Below are 21,913 nucleotides of genomic sequence, written 5' to 3'. Positions count from 1 at the left end.
CTTACTCTAAGAATAGTACTCAGTGGAACTGTGAAACAGGCATAGAGATTGATTTAGACTCTGTCAGGAAAGAACTGGAATTACAATAGATTATAACCCAATTATTCTTATGTATTTCTTTCTCCCCACCAATAACCATTGATCTGGAGGCATGAATTAGTTAATAAATTAATACTGCAATTGTTTTAAATTTTATCTTATGAGTAAAATTTGACCTCACTACATGGTTGGCTATTTGGTAAGGATCCCTTTGATGATAATGAACTCAAGAATTTTAAAAATACATTGTAGCAAGATTGAAGAAATAAAAAGGGAGTAAGAGAATATACTTTTGTACTTGGAAGAGCATACAATAGGTTTCTATCTCTTCAAGAGCTGATGAAAATTAATTGACAATGCTAATGGATGTAAAAATGTCACTTCTTCATTTCTCATAAAGAAATAAATTACGACTGGCTTGTTCTACATCTTCAATGTAAAAATGTTTCTAAAAGTCTTAGAATTATAAACAATATTAAAGTTTTCCTATAAAATTGTTAAATTGCTACTGACACAGAGCACGCACATACATCTTGAATATTTTTAAGAAATGTGTATCAGCGCTGTTTTTTCCAAATAAGCTATAATCTTCAAATATAATCTATATTAGAGTCATTGGTTAGCTATTATTTGAATAGAAAAATATAATATAGAAAATAAAGTTTTAAAATTAAATTGCTTCACTTCTATTCCCTTCAATTGCTATGCACTAGCTGTGTAATCATGGGCAAGTTAATTAACTGACCTGATCCTTGGTGCCCCGATCATTCTTTAAAACCATAGATAGAACCTGCCTCCTCTCGCTGCTAAAGGGAGTGGAACAGAAAGAGATATCATACCGAACACACTTACCTCTAACAAATAATAATCACAAATAATGGTAGCTATAATTCTTGTCATTGATGGTGTTTTGAACAGCATCTTATTTTGAACTCTTATTTTTGGTCTGGCCACTCAATTAGAATTTTAGGTACTTCAAAAATTATGTATTTGGTGACCTTTCATAATTAATCTGATAAACATTAATTAATAATAATTGAGATAAAGATAAAATATCAATCTTATGAAATTATGTGTGTAACATATACAAAGTTTAAACATGTGTGCTTTATGTACTACAAGAACATGTGATACATTTAGGAAGTAAAGATACCTCATACTATATTTAAGAACTAATGTTAACTACACTTTTATTTTGTTTTTTTATTTCTACATAAAAATCTAAAACACTTCTGTTCATGCTTTAATTCTTGATCATAATCAAAATGCTCTAAAATTAAGAATCTCATAAGAATATTTTAATTCAGTAATATGCAAACAAAAATTCCTTTAAAAAACCAATTACACTTATAATGAGTGTCTACTATATGCCAGAAAATACCTGAGAGTTTTAACAACAATAGACGCAACATAATCCTCTATAATAATCCCAGTGAGGTAATTATTATTCACCAGAAATTAAACTTACTCAAGTTTTTAAGTGAATTAAGGAGTTCAAGAAATAGCCAGATCATCCTCTATCAGCAAAAACCTATATAGTTATATTTAAAACTGTTAACAGTTGATCACAAATATTTTAAAACTTTGGCTACATAAAGGAAAAATGCAGCAAAAGAAATCCACCTGGATTTCTCCTCCTTTTGTGAATTTTAGACATGAAATGCTGTTGTAGACAAATGCCAAGGAGAAAATCAATCAGATCCAGTTTCAACAACCTACTAAATTTCACAATATAACAAGGGAGAAACAATGTGTATTACATAATTTACAAAAATGTCAAGACATTGTCATAAATCTACAAACAAAAGCAGAACAATGGTATTCTGAAATAGGGAACTTTGTATTATTGATGAGTTCACAAAATACTTGGCGGACACCAAATTTTATGTTAAGATACTTGAATGTCTATCCAAATTTATTTTCAAAACAGGTGACTACAGAAAAAGTAATCATTTGGGGAATTTTGACATGTTTGGCAAAGAATAATTACAAATTATGCATTTGGTTTAAGAAAATCCTAGAGACTTAACTATAATAGAATGCTCTAGCCAAATTAAAAAGAAATCCAAGTTTCAATAGTACCTGCTTTAGCATAAGGAAAAAGGAAAAAAAAAAAAAGCTGATTTAAACTCCTTTGGAATCTCTGCTTTCACAGAGAATTGCATGGCAGTTACTAAAGATATTGAATGTCATTCTCTGCAAAATAAAATAAGTTATCCTTTCATATGCTATGGCCATATTTTGTCTTTTCTTGCTTTTCAAAGATTTAACCATGTTAACCATTATTCGAAAGTCAATGCCAATAAAATTTTAATAAATATTATATTTATAAAAAGACTGTAATTTTTCAAAATTCACAAATTCTTTGTTTTAATTGTTATGATTTCACTGTTACTTCCTTAAAAAGAGGTGAAAAGTGTGACAGCAAGAACTGAAGTAGATTATTCTTTATGCTTTTGTAAGCTGTTCTGGTAAAATGAGTTTAAAAACATAATTGGGTGAGAATGTTTAAGATCTAGTATCTTAGCAACTTTGAAGCATATAATTGTACACTTTAAACTTATAGGATGTTACATGTAGATTATATCTCAATAAAAAAAAGTAATTGAGAATTCTAAAGAGGTAACAACTCTTGAAAAGTACCTTACCATTTCTGAAGTGCTTTCAAATAACTATTATCACATTCCTATTCTCACAACCTTCTTTTGAAATAAATAGAAAAGTTATCTCATTAGCCCTATTTTACATTTGACAATATGGAGGTTCCAGTTGACTAATCCATCTCCCAGCAAGCAAATGATATCACCAGAACTTGAAATCAAGTTTCCTGATTGTTCTCATGACTCCAAGTTGTCTATAGATGAGTAAATCTCAAATCTACAGCTATTGTGGTCATGAAATACTTCTCTTGGATTCTCATGATAATTTCTTTTGGAAATAATACTATAATATTTTTGTGGGAAACAGTTCTCCCAAATTATGCTTGTTAATAAAGCCTTCAAAACTGAATTTTCATATATGTCTCGAGAATTAAATTTTCTTGCTAACCTAACAAAAGTGAACTAGAGAAGACAAAAATGTATCTGTCAGTTGACTCAATACAGTCATAACTGTTTAACTTGTCTCACCCATGCTGCTGAGATCTGAAAACATTCATTTCAACATTTGACAGCATATTAACAGTCTCAATATTGTGGACTCCTGTTCAGTTTGCTATGGGCAAGAGACCATGCCATTACACAAGCCAGTAGATCGATTGGTCTTTGGTAGAATCTTAGTTTAAAACTCTTTAAGGCACTGATTTATGCACAATTGATCTGATCAGCCATGCAGTCAATGTGATTTATTAGCTAAGATGGCCAAAACGCTTTTTTCTCCTTTTTCATGCAGTAGTAATTCACCTCATTAGAGGTAGAATCGTTATAGGAAGCTACTGAGAAATAAGAAGTTGAACCTACTGGCCTCACTCCTTATTTCCCCCAATCTATGGACCTACCAAGCAGTAATAGCTAAGACCAAGGCTGCTGTGCACAGATGCAGAAGCCAGTGAGCTCACACCATAGCTAGAGATGGGTGGATCGATTAAAGGGGATTCTAATACTCCTTCACTCTGGGATATTTGCAGACAGCAAACTTGTTCACTGAGCTTCATGAGAAACTCATTCATTTCATTTCTAGCACACACTTTTTTTCTTTATTTAACCACAGTAAGACAAATGACTTGTATTACCTTGTAATTATGGTGTCTAACTAAACATAAGACCAACAATGTGTATAACAAGGATTGGCAACCTATCGTGTACGTGTGGAGATGCCTGCGAGTGTGCGCGCACACACACACACACACAATTATACTTCCAGTGTTACACAAGATCCAATTCTGAATAGCCCAGAAAGATTCACCTATGGGTAAAATACACGTGTAAATTTGCAAACAGTTATATTTTCTATAATATATGAGGGGGAAATGTCTGTAGCTTATATATGGTACAAGCATTCCTTTCCTCTCATTAAGGTCTATCCCCCAGCCAGGTCCTTTATCTTAAGTCTGTACTGACCTCCTTAAAATTTATTAACAAATAGTTAAGGGAGGGAATATAGCAGGGTAAGGTAGGGCCATTCCATGAATCAGTTCTACTTTCCAATATTTACTTGACACCTCTTCCTTCCACTCATTCTGCTGCTGAGAGCTCAAAGCCAGGAATCTTAACTCTGGTAGCCTCACCATGCATTTGCCTTTGACTTAACAGAGATTCTGCACATCACAGTGATTTCATAGGATAATAGCTGCCCCCTACACCTCATTTTTTTCTAAAAGAATAAGCATTCTGCCACTTCCCTGCCTGCCCCCCACCCACACTATGGATGCAGTAAATGAATGTGCAATACTCTACAACTAAAGATTTGACAGCCACACATTAGCATGATTATGCAGAACAAAAAATGCTGAGGGGTAGTACATTATTTCACTGCATATGTGCTATATAAATTGTGAATAGCTTTGATTAAGAAATCCAGATTTACTTAAGCTCAGTGATGTAATTTCTGTACAAAAGTATACTATGAACTCTACCTTTGATTAACTCTGACAAATGACTCCTTTAGAATATGCTGAATGAATGCACAATTTTTAAGCTGAGCATTGTTTCCATAAAACAGGGCTTAAAATAAAACAAAGAACAAAATAATTTGCAAAATATATGAATGTTTTTATAACTCTCCCAGGAGGTAGAGCACCACCTGTCCTTATTACTAAATCAGCAATGCTAAAATGCCAGCATGTTTAGCTACTGAACTAGTTAAAAAAAAAAAAAAATACTGTGTGTGTGTATGTGTGTATTTGTAGTGTGATGTGTGTGGTTGCATATTTGTAATCACATATTTGAAACCAGAAACCTTTACTGAAGGGCTCTCAGGTGAAAATTTTGCAGTATAAGAACCATGTCAGTAAAGGAAAATACAGTCTGGGATCTGGAGTTCTTTTTCATTGGATCTTTGCTATTAACTATCAAAACTTTTTCTTTCATCTTCCCTATTAAAAGAGATTAGTTGAAAGCAAGTGGCTTCTCTTGATCTAGATTTTTGTTTCAAAACTGTGGCTGGATTAGAATTTAATAATTATATATTTAAGAGAATTAAAACTCCATGTTTATAATGCATTTAAAAATTTACATTATAAATTACATTTAGTATGCTATAATAGAATGAGTAAAATTCAGTTTATTTAGATATAAGTCCAATTCTCCAAATAAAACCTTGCTTATGTTATTAATGGCTTAACAGAATATTTTCTTTTCCTTTAGTTAATTGTATTTTCTTAGCACCAGTTTTATAAATAGAAAAAGAAACTCAAGGGAAAATACTGAGCTGGTACATAGTGGCTTTCTGGTTGCTAAAATCATTCACTCTCTGGACTTGTGAACCACAAAGCACCCACAGCTCCACAAATCTCAGCATAGCACATGCCATGTCATGTCTTACTGCTTTAACATAGTCCTCACATTCTACCCTCCCAATATAGTTAAACAGCTCAATATTGATGGGGATAACAACTGACATCATGGTCTACAGAATACAGTCCTGACATTAAGCACATGTTGTTACTATTTAAAGAGTTCAAATTTATCTTAACTTGGGACCACTTGGGATGAATATTTTAGTTGGAGACCCAAAATATTCTTACAACATTGTCTCCTGTAATTTCGTTCTAAATGGATATGTAATCTAGTAAAATTCTCTGTGGGGTCTGCATGGGTGTAAACAGCGAGTGTACAATCTCTGCCTAGTTAAGCTACACATTTACATGGTGAGAGTACCAATGAGTGCGTTTCATCAGACATTCCTGGAAGCTGTCGGGCCAATAGGAGTGGTTTGAACTGGTTCCTTAATCACTGTTGAAATCACTGATAGTACTGTCTGTCCACACTATGACAGACAAAAGCTGAAATGTATTAAACATAGCAATCCATCATCTTGCAGATGGAAAGCAGGAGCCAGGCCAGTTCAGAGGCAGTGACTACCCGCTGCTTAACAAAGACCGGAGCCCTGACAGTTCAGTCCCTTCCTAGCCCCTCACGGCCACCCCTCCATCTAAGATGAATGAATGTAATCAATGAGGGAGAAAGCCTGCTGAGGACCTCAAATTCAAACATTGTGATGTTTAAAATGCTGCTTTTTTTTTTCATAATCAGAACTGTTGCTTCAACAATTTTCTCCAAATATAAAAAGATAGGTATTTAAGTAAACAAATGAATGAATGAATAAATGAATGGACCATGGATTCAAGAAAGCATATCCTGGAAAATACTGCATTGGTTGGTATACCACTAAGTTTGGAGAGCTAGCTTTGAAAGAAAGTTATGATACCAACTAAGAGGAAGTTTTAAAAGAAAAAAGTCACTCAATTAAGGGTAAGTTTCCATTGTTGGAAGCAACTTAATAGTGATGTTCTCTTTGAATGGCCAGGGGATTATTATTTTTAAAGAAGCACCAAATAGAAACGAAATGCTATTTGCTAAGGTTCAATTCATTTTGCATACTTGTTTCTAATAGGACATATGAGTCACAAAATAGCCAAAGGGACTGAAAAAAAACCTTCAACTGCTAACAGCACATTAACAAAGTATAGAAACGAAAGACACTTTTCTTTGGATTTCAGCCTTGTCATTTCCAATTTTCTGCTCCTTGGACATGCTTGTATTCAAATTCTGGAACATCTATTCAGCATATCAATCCTAATTAGACAATCTGGGTCTGGAAAGGATGAGAGCTGGGTCATTTGCATAATTTAATCATAAATACTCAGTGATACATATTTCCAAATGCATTTGTACAATTATCTTTTCATCCTTGGGGCAATGGTATTAATATGATTAGGCAATATTTCTGGAAAAAACAGACAAGTATGCACTCTTTTTAACTGCAGCTTAGGGCGATATGAAAAATTAATTAATTTCTGAAGAAAATCAATTTCTCTACGTGACCACATTAGACATTGCTAAACCAAGACTCAGAAACCTCTCTCAATCACTACACTTTATCAGGCCCTTCTAAATTCTGATTAGTATGTGAACAATTCAATAGAAAAACTAGTAATGTATCAAAAAGCATCTTAAATGTTGAAGAGATCTTTCGGTCTACTTTTCATTTCGGGGATGCTACCCTGCTTTACTTTAATGCATTGTTATTTAACCAGTCAATGAGAAGCCTCTGTCTTTGGTGTGAACTCATCTTGAGTGATCTTTTATTAATGTACATTAACCAATTTCAAGGACAATAGGATAAGGTTACTTTTGAAATGCTTTCGCAAGAAATGGATTTATATTCATCTAATATAATCTTAATTCACACAAGACTGTTTACTATGAAAACAATTAGATAAACTAAGTTGTCCCAAAGAGTACCATTGTTGTAAGAAAAACATTGTAACATACTTAGCACAGATATAAGAACCCAGGTGGCTAATCTCATTTTTTAAAAAGAGATTTGGCTTTGTATGTTGATTAGTACAAAAGAAAGAAATCACCTTTGTGAGTTTAAATGCACTATTCTTTTCTTTTCAATCAAATGAAAAAGTAGAAATTACTGCATGCAAATATTCAATATTCATTTAATTTGCATAAAGGTGCTTGAACAAATTTTTGATTCTAACAAGCTCATTTTTCATGCGTTTTGTCTTTCATCCTAATCTAGCATCTGTCATTCCTTTTTGAAGTTATTATCGGCCCAATTCCCTCTTGGACATGGTTGCTGGGTGACCGGTATCTTAGCACCCACTTTGACAGGAACAGATGTGAATCTGATCAAGAGATTTCCCAAGAGTACCTGAAATCACAAACAACTTTTGTGAAAAACAAACAGCATCCCTGTCATGGATCCTTATTTAACCTACTCCCCAAAAGAAAAAGCTAAGAAGTTACTCCAGATCAAATATACCATTTTTAATTTTATTTCCTAAACTTGGAACAAAATACATCTTAAAATATTATATTTTCATATTGTTGACATTGGGGAATCTGATCTGAATCTCAACAGCTCAAAAACCTAGTTTGTTCTGAATCTGTTAAATTTCATGATAAGTGTTTATATTTTCATGCACAATTTCACTAGAGTTTCCACAAAAAAAAAGAACAGGATTCTTATGCGGATAATTTAGATGACAAAGATATTTAAGAAGATGAAATTTTCTTTGGTGTTGGAAGGCTTCCTATATTAAGTATGATGTAGGATCTTGTACCAATATTAAGGATTACTGCACTCATAGAGAATTACCTAAAATATAAAAGTTCCATCTCTCCTTTCATGCATTTTATAGCAAGATTTTTTTAAGGTTAATTGTTTTGTTTTGTAGTTCACGTGGTATACCATCAATCATTATTGGAAATAGAGCAGCAAAGTGCCACAGGAAGACAAAAAAGGTCATAGAAACTTCATATTATCACCATTACAAAAGTCAGAATAGGTTGCCTCTCCTGAACTAGACTCTTTTTAAGAACAGCATAATGTGGTTGGGTCATGTGATCTACCTCCTTTCCTTCCTTTCATCACAGTAAGAGAAAGTGAAAAGCAAGAGCCATGTTATATCATCATCAAACCAGTTGGGTCAAACTTTCAAGTTAAATATTTAATCAAATGTTGATATTTTATAAATATGGCATCAAAGTGATCTTAGGGAACATTCAAATAATTGATTTAATTTTTCAGCTTCATTCAAGTGTCAAAGACAATGCAGAAAAATGTTAGCTTGTGAAAGCAAGTTTTTTTTGCCACACATCAGCCAACAGGAAAGAAAAAAACTACGCATGTTTAAAACCCTAAATATTTTCTCCTTGATAATCATGACTTATGATAGTAAGACAAGTAGTATACTTTCCACTGGAAATTTCAAGGTCTTTACTCTAAGAACTGATTTGTTATAAGCATTCTTACTAGGAATTTTTATGTTTGGTTCTTGCTGGAAAATAACCAATTATCCAAATGGTCTTATCAATGTTAAGTGAAAAAAGAAGTGAAAAGTATTCAAAATTCTTTTTAATTTTGAATTGGGAAAGGAACATGCTAACCTCAGTTCCAAAAACCTATCATGAAATTATTCAATCATCATAATTGCAGATATTTGAGTAGGGATATAAGTGTATGTATGTTGCTTTACCTTTTATAAAGTGTTTCTGTGTATGTAAGATTGAGAACAAGTCATTCTATGTGGAGAAGTATGTCTGTAGCCTAAACGATGGTCATTTAATACCATCAGTTATAAGCAAAGAGATATTATAACCCTATCAATTTATGTTATCTGTTTGTATATATATGATATAGCATTTTCATATTACAGAGATTAAGCAAACTAAATTCCTCTTTATTTTGAACAGATGATTAACTTAAGTTTTCCAACTCAGGCCCATCCACATAACTAAAGTACATCCAACTAAAACAGGAATAGCTTTTATGTATCCAATTTATCACTGACCACTTTCATTTGTTGCTATTAGCAGCAAAGACAGCTTTCTGGAAACCCCTTCATATAGTCCAACAGAAAAATAAAATATGGAATATAACCTTTTAAAATGTGAGTCTAAGAAAATTAAATACATCCATTACAAATCCTTATTCTGTAATGTTATCACAGGGAACGACTCCCTAAGTTTCCTCCCCTACTTGGGCTGACTCTTCAGTGAAGGGAAATTAATAAAAAGTACATAATAAATGTCCAATTAAACAAATTTATGTTTAAGCTACTTATATCTAGGATATATATTTAAAAGGTAGATATTTTATTTTAAAAAGTAACATCTTAATCCCATGTGAAAACTTGACTAGCTGTAAAATTTTGATGGCACTTTGGCTTACCTGCAAAGTGTCACTTATGAATGATATTTTTAAAATTTCCTAAGAATATCTAGTTACTAAATTTGGTAGCCAAACAGGTGTTAACAGAAAGAAAAATCAAATTTGACCCAGAAGGCCCCAATATTAAGGTTTGAATTGGGATCAGTTCATTCCTTTCCCATGGGGTAACTTGTATAAATGTAATTCTATGGTTTCATAAAAGCAGGTCAAGTTTCTATCCCTGGGGGTCTTTTGGCAATTTGAAGCATGGAAGCACCATTGCTGGCTACAAGTTCAAATCTGCATGTACTATCAATGGTGTGAAGAAAAAAAATCAGTGAACAGCAGACATATATTCATCTTTGATTATAATATGCACTTGTCAGAAGGTTCTCAGAGGGTAAGAATAAAGGTGTCAGAGCTCACAAGTCATAAAATATTTTGAAATCATTTTTACTTACTTATAAATATATACGCATACCGGATAATGCAATAAGTAGTATGGAATATGTTTTTAGATAACAAAATGCAAAGACGAACTTCTTACCAAATATCATTTTGCATTTATTATATTCAAGTTTTTTTTTTAATTCCACAGGCTTTTTAGATGAGACAGAATTTTTTAAGTCGTCACTGTTTTATAACCTCCTTTCTACTTTACACACACACACAAAAATGCATGCATTCTTGCACTTTTACCAATGATGTAATGACTTGACAAATGCCATGGAATGATTGAGAAAGTAATTGATTTCAATTTAACTGGACCTCTACCAGGTGTTTTCAAAGACAATTACAGTCCACTGCAAGAAGTGGTAATACACATCTTCTTATGTAGACCTGCAGATTAACCCATTGACCTCATTCCTAACTCATCTCATTGATGGCAAAGCTTTTAGAAGAGCAATCATTTTTTTTAAGTTATGAAATTGTTTTCCTATCATTTACCCACTGATTTTAGAGATATGCTTGCTCCAAAGGGCAAGTAGCAATGAAATAAACTAATAACAGAAATGGAGCAATGACATCAAGCACATTAAATGTTATTCTATAATGTACAGATTCTAGTACCTAATAGCTTAACATCTATTTCATACAAGTAAGATAATTCTCTGATATAAATATTTTCCATAGAGAATTAAAAATACATTTCAGTTATCATAAACATTAAGGTATAGGAAAATTAAGGTAAGTTTTTATCACTGTCCTAATAACCATGTAACATTGTTTATTGTAATTATATTTGAAAACACTTAAGTATAAATTACTTCTTTCATGCTAAAATTAATTTTAAATATACTTTCTGTTGTCATTCAGTAAAGTAGAATCTCTTTTTCAGTGTTATTTTATATTTCAAGAGATTACAGAAAGCAAAATTAAAGTCAGTTTTTTGGTAAGTTGGTTGTCCTCCAACCCTAGCTCCTACAAGTCTGTGTGTGTGTGTGTGTGTGTGTGAGAGAGAGAGAGAGAGAGAGGAAGAGAAAGAAAGAGACAGAGAGAGAGAGAGAATACATACACACATATACATATACGTGAAAGCTTTTCTAACAAAGATATTATAAATATTTAAGAATAAAAACATACACTACAAACGGGCTAAGGTTAATATAAACAAAGATATCCAGCACAAAGACCTCTAAAGTACTGATAAAAATTTTACACTTGTTGCATACAGAAGGACATCTATCTTAGTATAAAATGTGTGACGGGTAATAGGACAATTAAAAGTGTTCTAAATTATTCATTTAAAATCCAAAGGCCCTATTAAATAAGTATATTTCCAAGATATTTTAAATATAGAATGGGAATTAACACTTTTGGATATAACAGTATATTTCTGCAGAGCTGTGACGGGTTCAAAGATTTGTTACACCTTCAGTGATTTGCTTTGTTCATACGTAATATAGGACTATGAATAATACAGTTCATTTACTGTTGCTATTAATAAAATTTCAGAATACAATCAGTTTAAGATTTTAACAAAATACTTGGTCTGCTTGATATGTGAATATAATAAAGTATTTCTTGATTAACATATTTTAAAGATTTATTTTTATTATCTATCCTTAAGCAATGACCAGTATCCCTTAAATTGAATTAGCAAGTATTTACTGCAAATGCTCTATGTGCCCATAAAATAATTCCCTTTCAAATAGTACTCTTTCTTTCCTGAATATGTTTTGTTTGTCCTTGAAGAAAAGTATTATTTTTCTCCTGTTGTTATTGGAAGAGCAATGTAATTATTTAGAAACATTTGATAGTATAGAAATTCAAAGATAAGTTACACTGTGACTTTTTAATACTTTGTTTATCTCTCCATTCATTTATTCTAAGGAAAAGAAACATTGTCCAATGTTACTAACCAAAAGTAACCAATATACTTAGTTGCCTATTTCATTATTGCTTTGTGAAAATCATGCCTGAAAAGCATATCCATTTTTTTTTTTTTTTTTGGTCAAACATATACTACTTTCAAAATCCACTGCAGGATTAGTATAAGTCTACTTACATTAAATTGCATTTATGTTCTTCAGATCATAGCAAATAGTTTTGACTTCCTCCTAGAAACATGCAATGCATTCCAGGTATTATATTCATCTTATATAATAATAATGTTTTAGATGCTTCAGCTAAGCTGTCTTCTTTTTAAATCACTGCTCTCTAAAATTTTTTTTTTAAAGCAGGCAGCTAGCTATTCAGTGTGTTGCTGTGCTGTATAGTATTAGACACATCAATATACTTATAAGCACAAAATTATAAGAGCAATTAAATGATGATATAGTGAGTTTTCCAGTTTAGTAAGTTGTCTTTGACAACTTTCACTCAAGTCACGTACATTTAAACGTGTAAAAGAATCCCAGCTTGATATCCTGGCCCAGCTCCAAGCTAATTTGAATCAGAAAGCAACAGGGCCACACCTTTAACAAAATTCAGTCATTGGCCACTTCAATATCCAATTTAGAAAAATCTACAGATGAATTTGTTTAAATGGGTCAATTAGAATCCTCTTAGCATATAAAGTAAATCCAAGTCAGACTACACAAGAAATTTAAAGTGTACTTGGTTCAAGGTCCCTGGTTTTGGATCAAGTAGTGATTTGAATTATTCTCTTTACATGATTTTATATATATATATATACACACACACACACCTATATATGACTACATACATAAATTGACAATTATCCGCTATTTTATTCAACTAATTTTAATTCTATCATTACTTTGAAAAACAATAAGATTTCATTGATTGATTGCCTAATTCATACTGAATGGATAGAAATTCTGTTCATAGTCATTTGCACATTTAAATATAAAGTTAATCATGAACTATAGTACACACACTCTAAAAATTCTTAGAAACTTTCTCAAAGTAAGTAGGTACATCAAAATAAAGTGACCCACCAGTTAATCTAATAACAACTAATTACTGGACCAAATATAAATATACTAATCTTGGTATTCTTGTTTTCCAAAGAAATAATTTGGTAAACTAACCTCACTATTTGAATGAAGCCATTTCTGTACTGTGGCATATACTAAAAAGCATGGATAAACAATTAAAAGTTATTTTGAAAGACAGTCACTGTAGCAAAAATTACTTTTGACTGGAAACACTTCAGACAAATTGAAGAGAAGTAAAGGAATTTGAGCACAATGTGGGCTCACAGAGCCTCTGCTATGCCTGAAACACATAAATGTGAAGATCAGAGCCTTTTATATAACACTTATCTGAGCCCATTTGGTGGGCTTTTAATGCAGAGTTTTCTTCATTAAAAAATAAATTGTTGAACATAACAAATATAATGGAAAACAGGTCCCTTAATGCAGTCTCAAAGCCTAAAAATATAAATATAAATGTATTTTTAATGTATTCTTACCTAGAATGTTTAAGTTGTAGCATTTAAACAATAATACACATGTATATATGTATATACATAACTGACCAATCACAATGCAGTAACTCAGTAGTAAAGAGAATGGTACATGCTGGTACATGGCAAGGTCATTCTATTCTTTTAACAATTCAAACATAAAATGATAAAATTTTATCTTAATTACATATTTAAATACCCAAAGAGTTAATATCAACTTTTTTTACAGTCCCTGTCATTTTTAAGGCCTATAACTTGATGTGACTTTTCTTCCCCTATGAACAATCTGAAAATGAAATTCCTAAAAGATAAAGTTCAGGCCAGCTCTAACTTTTTTAAAGAACCAAGTAACAAAAACCTTAAAATCAAAATGTTTAGCGAAATCTAGAAGACTCACCTGCACCTATTTAGAAGGCTTACTTCAAACTAATTTCTTCAAAGATTCAAAGAGAAACAGTTTACAACCTGTGAGAATTGCATTTCTTATTGTATTTTGCAATACGTGGGTTCTATGTTGCTAATACAATGCAATTTAAATGATTATTTTACTTGATTAACAAAGGCAATTGTGTGAAACAATTTGATAAAATAACTTGGAAAGATAAAATAATACTAAATGATAGTCAAAACACAAATTGTTCCTAAAATAACAACTACTTCGTTGCACATTAAGCTAATTTACAAATGCTACTTACATTCCAAAAACAAAACATCAAATGAGAAACAATAAAGCATATTATGTTTTCGTATGCTGGTGAATCACACATGGTAAATCACCAAAGAGTAGAGTGATTTATGCTCAAATCCAGCCAAGACTTTAATCAATATTGGGTGTCACATCTCAGGAGGTTGGGGGAGGTACTGAGGCAAAAGGAGAGTGGCTAATATTGGTCTCAGTAATTTATATGCAACTTCCGTGAAATGTAGATTAAACAAAAAATAACAGCAGATTTGGACTAATAAGATGAAGGTTTACAAATTCTGTATTAAATGTGATACAAAGAATTTATGTTAAGGATGGGAACTCTGAAACAAAACAGCCTATTTATTTTACATAATATTTGCAGCTTCACAAAATAAAATACCCTATGAGCAATCAAAATAAGTACCTCAGAACATTAACTAGTCATCTGTGGAGTTCAGAGAGTAAACCATCTTCATAACTATGTGCACTCTTTACAATAATTACTACATGTATTATCTGAGACTAATTCCAAGAAAAACAACAGGTTTGAAAAATACCCAAATAACTCAAGAATCTGTATTAAGGCAGTATAATCTAATTGACCAAGGTAAATCTTAGGTCAGAATATTCTTAGATTTTGTTTATGTATTAGTTATTAAACTGTAATTCACTAACGTTTTAAAAGTATACAGAAATAAGTGGTGGAACCAAACTTAAACTTTCAAATGTTAGGTCTTACTCTTCTAATTATGTCATATTTTTTTAGGAAATGTTATAAAATGAAACATTAGACTCTATAGGAGCCACTAATCGGCTGTAATAAAAAAAACTTCAAAAGCATAGTCTCTCTTCATTTGAAGTAATTTTTAATTTATCTGTGCCAAGTATGGTAATTATCTGTTAGAAGTGAATCTGTATTTGTGTTGAAACTTTCTATTACCAATGCAGAAGAAGTGCACAAGTCCGTGCCATTGAAAAACATGCAATGGGGGAAATGTTCAATATAGACTGGTTCAGTTTGCCATCTTTATTAAAACTCCTGACAAAAAACAGAGCCAAGAATTGGAAAATATTTTATACTTTCTAAGCTAAAATTGCATCCATATATTACTACTGGACAAAAAAGACTTGAAAAGTCTTTCAATTTGCTGTCTATGGATGGTATTGACTTTTAAGACAAAAGAATACTGTTTGTGAATATATCTATATGCATATAAAATGTCTGATAAAATTAACTGGAATCTATTTAAGTCAAAAACTCCACAAATCTAGGGCTACATAAGACCTGAACCATAATCTGGTTTGAAAGATCCTGAGACAAAATCACCCTCTGGCAATATTCAGAAAATAAACATTTTAGATAACAAAATACAGCAGAGTCACTTTTTATTACCTGAACTCTCCAGAAAATTTGAGTCCTAACCCAAATCTACAAACAAGCTACTGACTCATACAAATACAGACTTGACCATGTACATCAATACTTCTCTTTTGTTGCTGTTGTTTACTGGTTACCAGTTAATTAAGTGACCTCTGTTGCACTAGCCAAGTTCATCCAACTAATGTTTAGTTTAAAAATAATAACTGGAGGAAACTGATCAAGGTCAGACTCTGTCCTTTAACAACTTTTAAATATATTTCCTGACATTTTCTCTCATTTTTCAGACTCTTTTACTTTTAGCTTTACTATCAAGCAGGTGATAGTCTCTTGTTTCATCTCCTTGTGGTAGTGACAGATGGCTTCAACATTTATTCTAGTTTTTATAGATAGCATACTGATGCAATAGCCCCAAGCAAATTAAATCCACTCTAAGGTTTGTCACCAACTTACTGAGCCACTTTGAGCAAGTTTATGAACCTTTTTTTCCTTTAACATCATTTTGGTTTCTCAGATTCTCTGGTATCTAAATGCTATTGAGAGACAGAATTAGATGTAAGTTCTGTAAAAAGATGAGAGTGCTAAAATTTGATGTTTCTTGCACACTATGTATATAGTATTTTATATAGTTTGCCTTTCTGCTCTGTGGTCTTATCTTCTGCATAAATTATTCCTTTAGATAGTCTCTTCAATAGCCAGAGGAGAAAGAAACCAGAATGAAAGAAATCAATATACCTAGGTGAATGAAAAAGGATCTTAACAGCAAAGGCGTAAACTGGACTTGAATGGAAAAAGTAATGTTAGTTTTGTAAATTCAAGATGCAAAATATTGTAGGTATTGCTTTCAAAGTTAAGAAATAAGACAGTAACACTTGTAATTATCATTAAAGGTAATAATATATTACAATGTAAACAGTATGTTTTGGTGAGAGAGAGTTCAATGGTAAGTTTTCTGTTTTTTTTAGTTAGTGGCAGGGTTAGGAAACCTAGGTAGAGATCTCCAATTACACATCTTCGAAGGTTAATGACTGCAGTATTTGCATGTATATAGGTTTGAGTAAGCCTTGTAGTTGATAAAAGATCAAAAAGCAAGAGTAAATCAACAAACTTACCACATTTAACTTAAAAATAACCTGAAATTGAGTTTTAGAATAACACACTTACTTGTCAAGTATTAAGACCAGGTGATTGAAATATAATTAGAGTATTGATGAAATATTTTTGAAGGGATAAAACAGTTCTATTGGATTTAACTTATCCTTCTGTGAAAGTTTAAACTCCAGAGCTATTGTTAGCCTCAGGGGAAAAAAACCAATTAAAACATTTTTGCTAATAACTTTAAGAATATTCTCCAACCATACAGTGAGGACTTCAGTTCCAAACTCTAAGCAAAAATTTCAGGAAGAAAAAATCAAGGGAATAATTGTAAGAGATTAACACTACCTGCTTTACGTTGATTATAACGTTGCTGTCATTGAAGGAAGTTTTCTCTAGCAATTTTTTTTGTGTTATGTGAAATGGTCATTAATTATCTAGCACAGTATGTACTGTAAGAAACACACAAAGAGATTTCAAGAGCAGAGTGGTTTGATTACTAAAGAGAAAAACAGTAGCTCTTCACCAATTTACTGGATAGGTAGACAATTTTATAACAATCATATCTGAACTAGCTTCAAATTTCGGCTAGCATTCTTTATAACAACTCTGTAACAATTTTCTGCCCTGATTCGAGTAGTTTTAACAAAAGATTGTTGGCAAATATTTTATCGTCTGGACGTCCAAGCACTGCAATTATCTCGGTAAATGATATTTAGTGATCAAGATTACCCCTCAATCTTTACTGCCACCTGTCCATACTCTTGGGCACGTGCGCGCGCCTACACACATGCACGAGCTCTCAGCATTCACCCCTCCCCAAAAAAATAGAAATGGAGGTTCAAAACCCAGACCCACACCCATGCCCCCATGCAAAGAATGGCAAACAAACAAGGAAAAGTTTCTAGTTAGGTCAGAATAAGACATTTGCAGGGTTGGAGTTGGAGCCTTTTTCGTCCTACAGCCTTCCCCCGGCACTAGCCAGAAGTCTTCCAAGGAAGAAATAGCCAGGGGCTTTTTCACCCCTGCTTCCTTCTGGTCTCGTCCTACCCCTCTTTCCTTCCCACCTCAGTTTCCCTAGCACTACCAGGGGACACACACCCTAAGACAGTACAACTCCGTTCCTTCTCTCAGTCTTAAAACTTGTTTGGAGGGTACCGAAGTCTCTGCGCAAATTTTGCGCGCTTCCCACGCGCCCGCTTCTGGTATCCAACTTTCCCTACTCTCTTTCTTCTGGCATCTCAACTTTTCCCTCTGCTTTGAACGGGGTACAAAGCGGAACTGTGAAAGCGGGTGGAATGATTTTTCTACCCCGAAACTGACAAGTTACCCCACTCCCGCCCCCTCTCGGTAGATCCTCCCCCAGTGACCGTTCATTAGCATAAAACCGGTCCAGCCAGGCACCGGATCCCCCGGCCTCCAGGGTTCGCGCGCTTTGCCGGGCTGTGGGAGCCAGGGCACAGGGCATTCAGGTCTGCAGAATATCCCAATGCAAAGCTTGCACCTGCTTATCGCGTGAGCTACTAACCTTAAAAAAAAAAAAAAAGGCAGAAGAAAAGAAAAACAGTTTGGAGAGCGAGAAAGAGAGTGTGCGCTATAGTCTTCCTTCCCCATCTCTCCAGCTCAGCTTCCAAGAGTCTCAGGCACCCGGACACTTCCCCCTACAGAAGGAAACCTGCTGGTTCCCTCGCATCTGCCCCGGGGCTAACGTACCCCTTTATCTCCTTTGCACAAGCTCCTAGGCGGACACACGCACACGTGCGCGCACACAGACCCCTCCCCTCAGCGGGCTTCCCCTCAGGGCTTTGGGGCTGAGCTCGCTGCGGGCCCCTCGAGATTGTCCCGGGCCTCTCGGCCTCGGAGGTCTTTCCCCTCCCGGCCCCGAAGGGGCCCACTCCCGCGGCTTCCTTGCCGGCCGCTCACCCGGGGCGCGCACTCCCGCTCCCGAGCCCTGCGGTCAGGGTCACGACCTCTCCCCGCCCCCGGGACGCCGCTCGGCGCCGCCGACCGGCCCCTCCGGTGCCCCTCGGCTCGCGGTGGAACCCGGGCCCGAGGGAGCCAGCACACCCTCGGGCGGCCGCGCTGAGAGGGGTCTGCAGGCGCTGGCGCGGCCCAGGAAGGGGGCCGTGGCTCCTGGAAACGCACCGTCCTCCTCCTTCCCGCCCCCTCCGGCCCGAGGCTTGGGGTTCCCGCGTCCCACAGCAGCCAGGCCCCTGCGCCCGGGCGAGCAAGTGCGCACCGGGCGGAAGAGCGAGATCCGGGCAGGGTGAGGTGCCAACTTCTCAGAGGGCCGGGAGCGGCTGGCGAGCCTCAAGGAACGGGAGGAGAGGGCCGTGCTCTCCAGGGCGCGCGGCTCGCGGGCGCGCGGAGCAAGCGGCGCCAGGAAGGGAGCGAGGGAAGGGTGAGGAGGCGGGAGGGAAGGGACCGCGGGCGGCGGCGCTGCCCCCGCTCTTTACCTGGCGTTGGTGCAGTCATTGTAGAGGGTCTCGAAGTCCTTCCTGGAGATGAGTTTGCAGCGGTTCACTCCGGGCTGGATGGCGCCCAGTCCCCTTAGGATGCGAACCTGTTCCACGTTGCACACCACCGGCGTGATCTCCAGCCGCTTCAGCTTGGTGTAGACCGTGTGCAAGCCTCCCACCAAGTGCTTCAGGAACAGATCGAAAGCCTGGGGCAGGCAGATCAGCTCGCAGCCCTCCACCGTGAAGGAAGCCACTTTGGCCCCTCTCAGATCCACCATTTTGCACTCATTATTCTGAGGGGTGTTTTCCACTGGGGACGGGGTCGAGTACACGGGTTTGCCGGGGAGGGGGCCGCAGCTGCTGCTGCTGCTGCTGCTGCTGCTGCTGCTGCTGCTGCTGCTGCTACTGCTGCTGCTGCAGCTGCCGGTGCTCGCGTTGATGGGGGTGCTGGAGGCGCCGCCGCCGCCGGCGCTAATGCCGCAGCCGCCGCCGCCGCCGCCGCCGCCGCCGCTCGCGGTCGCCAGGCTGGGGTTGCAGTTGCCGCCGCCGCCGCCGCCGCCGTTGCCCGCGCCGCCGCCGCCGCCGCCGGTGGAGGTGACTGTGGCCGCCGCCGCCGCCGCCGCCGCCGAAGCGATGGGCTCCGGCCGGAACAGAGCTGGCCCTGAGGACGCCGGGGGCCCGACGGACGGGGCCGGAGACGAGGTCGCCGAGGAGGTGGAGGTGGTGGTGCCGGAGGAGGAAGCAGACGTGGAGACCGGGGGTTGAGGGGGGACCAGCGGGGTCGGAGGGATCAAAGCCGCCGGCACCGCCATGGTCACATATAAGGGGAAACCGAAGGAGGAGAAGCGAGGGGAAAAGTTGCCACACACCCCGGCGAGGGGCAGGGGGGGAAAGAGGGCGAAGGAGCGAGGGGGCAACAACAACCACAACAACTCTAGGGGAGAACGAAAAGGAGAAAGGGAGAGAAGGGGGGGAAAGGAGGTGAGGGTAAGAAAGAGCGAGCGCAGGAGGGGCGAGCGCGAGAGGCGCTCTGCGGAGAAACGCACAAAAGTGTCCCGCAAGTCGAAATGCGAGTCCTCTCCGGGGGCTGGGATCGGGGGCTGGTTGGGGGGGGCGGGGGCGGGGAGGGTCGGCTGTTGTTGTGTGGGCCCCGCTCTAGCACAAAGTTAAGGATGAAGGTGAAAAGGAGGAGGTTTGAAGGACTTGGGTTCTCCCTGGCAAGTACATTGATCAAAGATTGAGAGCGGAATGACAGAGAGAAAATGAGCTGAAAAGTGCAGGCTGCCGGCTGGACGAGTTGTTGTTGTCACACGGTGCAGAGGGGAGGAGCTCCGGAAACTTGAAATACCCTTTGAAGCCGCAAAAACCTCACTCACTAGTATTAACCCAAATTATCCAACCAGGAACTCGGAGCAGACACTCCGAGAGCGCGAGACACGGAGGGAAAGCGAGTGAGGGAGGAAAGGGGGGGGGGGGGGGAGGAAGAAACTATGCGAGGGACGGAGAGGAAAAGCCGGGGACACAGAAGTGGCAATCGGAAAAGGAGAGGGAGATGATCTACTTCTCTTCCTCTACTACCGTTAGATTGCATGTCTAATATTCCATTTCGTCCGCGACGACTTGTAATTTTTTTTTCCCCAAAACCTTCTAAGCAATCGCCTGCCAACTTACAGAGGAGCCAGAACGCTCTGAGCTCTCCTTCAAGGATTTAGGCTAGATCTCCGCTCGTTTTTGCAATAAGATATAAATGAAAACACATCCCCTCCCTTGATGGTTATTAAATTATTTTCAGGAAGATTCACATGTAAGCAAAGCCTATGTTTTCTGCATCTGATTGTTTTACTCTATTTATTAGATTATTTGTTAGTGTAAAGATAGTGAAAATTCCGGGACAGCTTTCAAATTGTGGGGGGAAAGTCAGTCTGAAGTCACTTAAGAATAATGAAATCCTCTGTATTCAGTTTCTTATTTCCTGATAGAGTGTGGAAAGAAAGAAATGCTTGCCATGATGTGGATCATTCAGAATAACTTCACTTTCACCCCAAAGGCAGGTCAGAAATGCTTATTTTACCTAGAGACTTTAAAGAGATCAGGCATCCTTGAAGATTTAGAAAGTGGAAAATAAGAAAACACTGATTTTTTTTCTTAAACTCTGTAATTAATTCACCTGTCTTGCATAGAAAACAACTATCCTCACATCCTTTAAGACCCAATGCTAATTGCCAGCGTGTCTTATGAATAACACATTTTCTTTCATATTTGAGAAGTTTCAGTGTATTTTGGGGAGGTCCTTTTCAGTTTGTCAGTACAAATGTGTTTTGTAAATAATGAAAAAGAAAACAAGCTCACTAGTTGACTTGTAAAGGCAGAAAGGGTAGCTGTGCTTAAAAATATTAGGCTGAGTTTAGACTGTCTTCCTCTTTGCCCTCCTCTCTCCTTCTTTTCCCTCTCTAACTTGTTGCATGGAGGTATTTTTTCCAAGGATTTTTGACCAACATATGATTTGAGCATAGGTCAAGTTTGTTCTCTGTTTGTATCTCTAGGAATCTTAAATAATT

The 21,913-nt window shown here is 36.7% G+C and overlaps 1 protein-coding gene across 2 annotated transcripts in view; it reads right to left on the bottom strand.

Moving 5' to 3' along the window:
• DACH1 (dachshund family transcription factor 1) overlaps window positions 1-20,455 on the bottom strand; it is a 425,922-nt gene extending 405,467 nt beyond the window's left edge. For both annotated transcript variants that reach the window (XM_035003251.1, XM_035003250.1), the window contains exon 1: window positions 19,353-20,455. In XM_035003251.1, coding sequence (XP_034859142.1) covers window positions 19,353-20,167 — 815 coding nt within the window. In that variant the 5' untranslated portion in view covers window positions 20,168-20,455. The remainder of the gene's footprint in view (window positions 1-19,352) is intronic.
• Window positions 20,456-21,913: the final 1,458 nt, after the last annotated feature.

The sequence above is a fragment of the Mirounga leonina genome, unplaced genomic scaffold (genome assembly GCF_011800145.1).
Source record: "Mirounga leonina isolate KUSES-001 unplaced genomic scaffold, KU_Mleo_1.0 Mir_127, whole genome shotgun sequence".
In the NCBI taxonomy this organism is placed as follows: domain Eukaryota; kingdom Metazoa; phylum Chordata; class Mammalia; order Carnivora; family Phocidae; genus Mirounga; species Mirounga leonina.
This window is presented reverse-complemented; position numbering and strand designations above follow the sequence as displayed.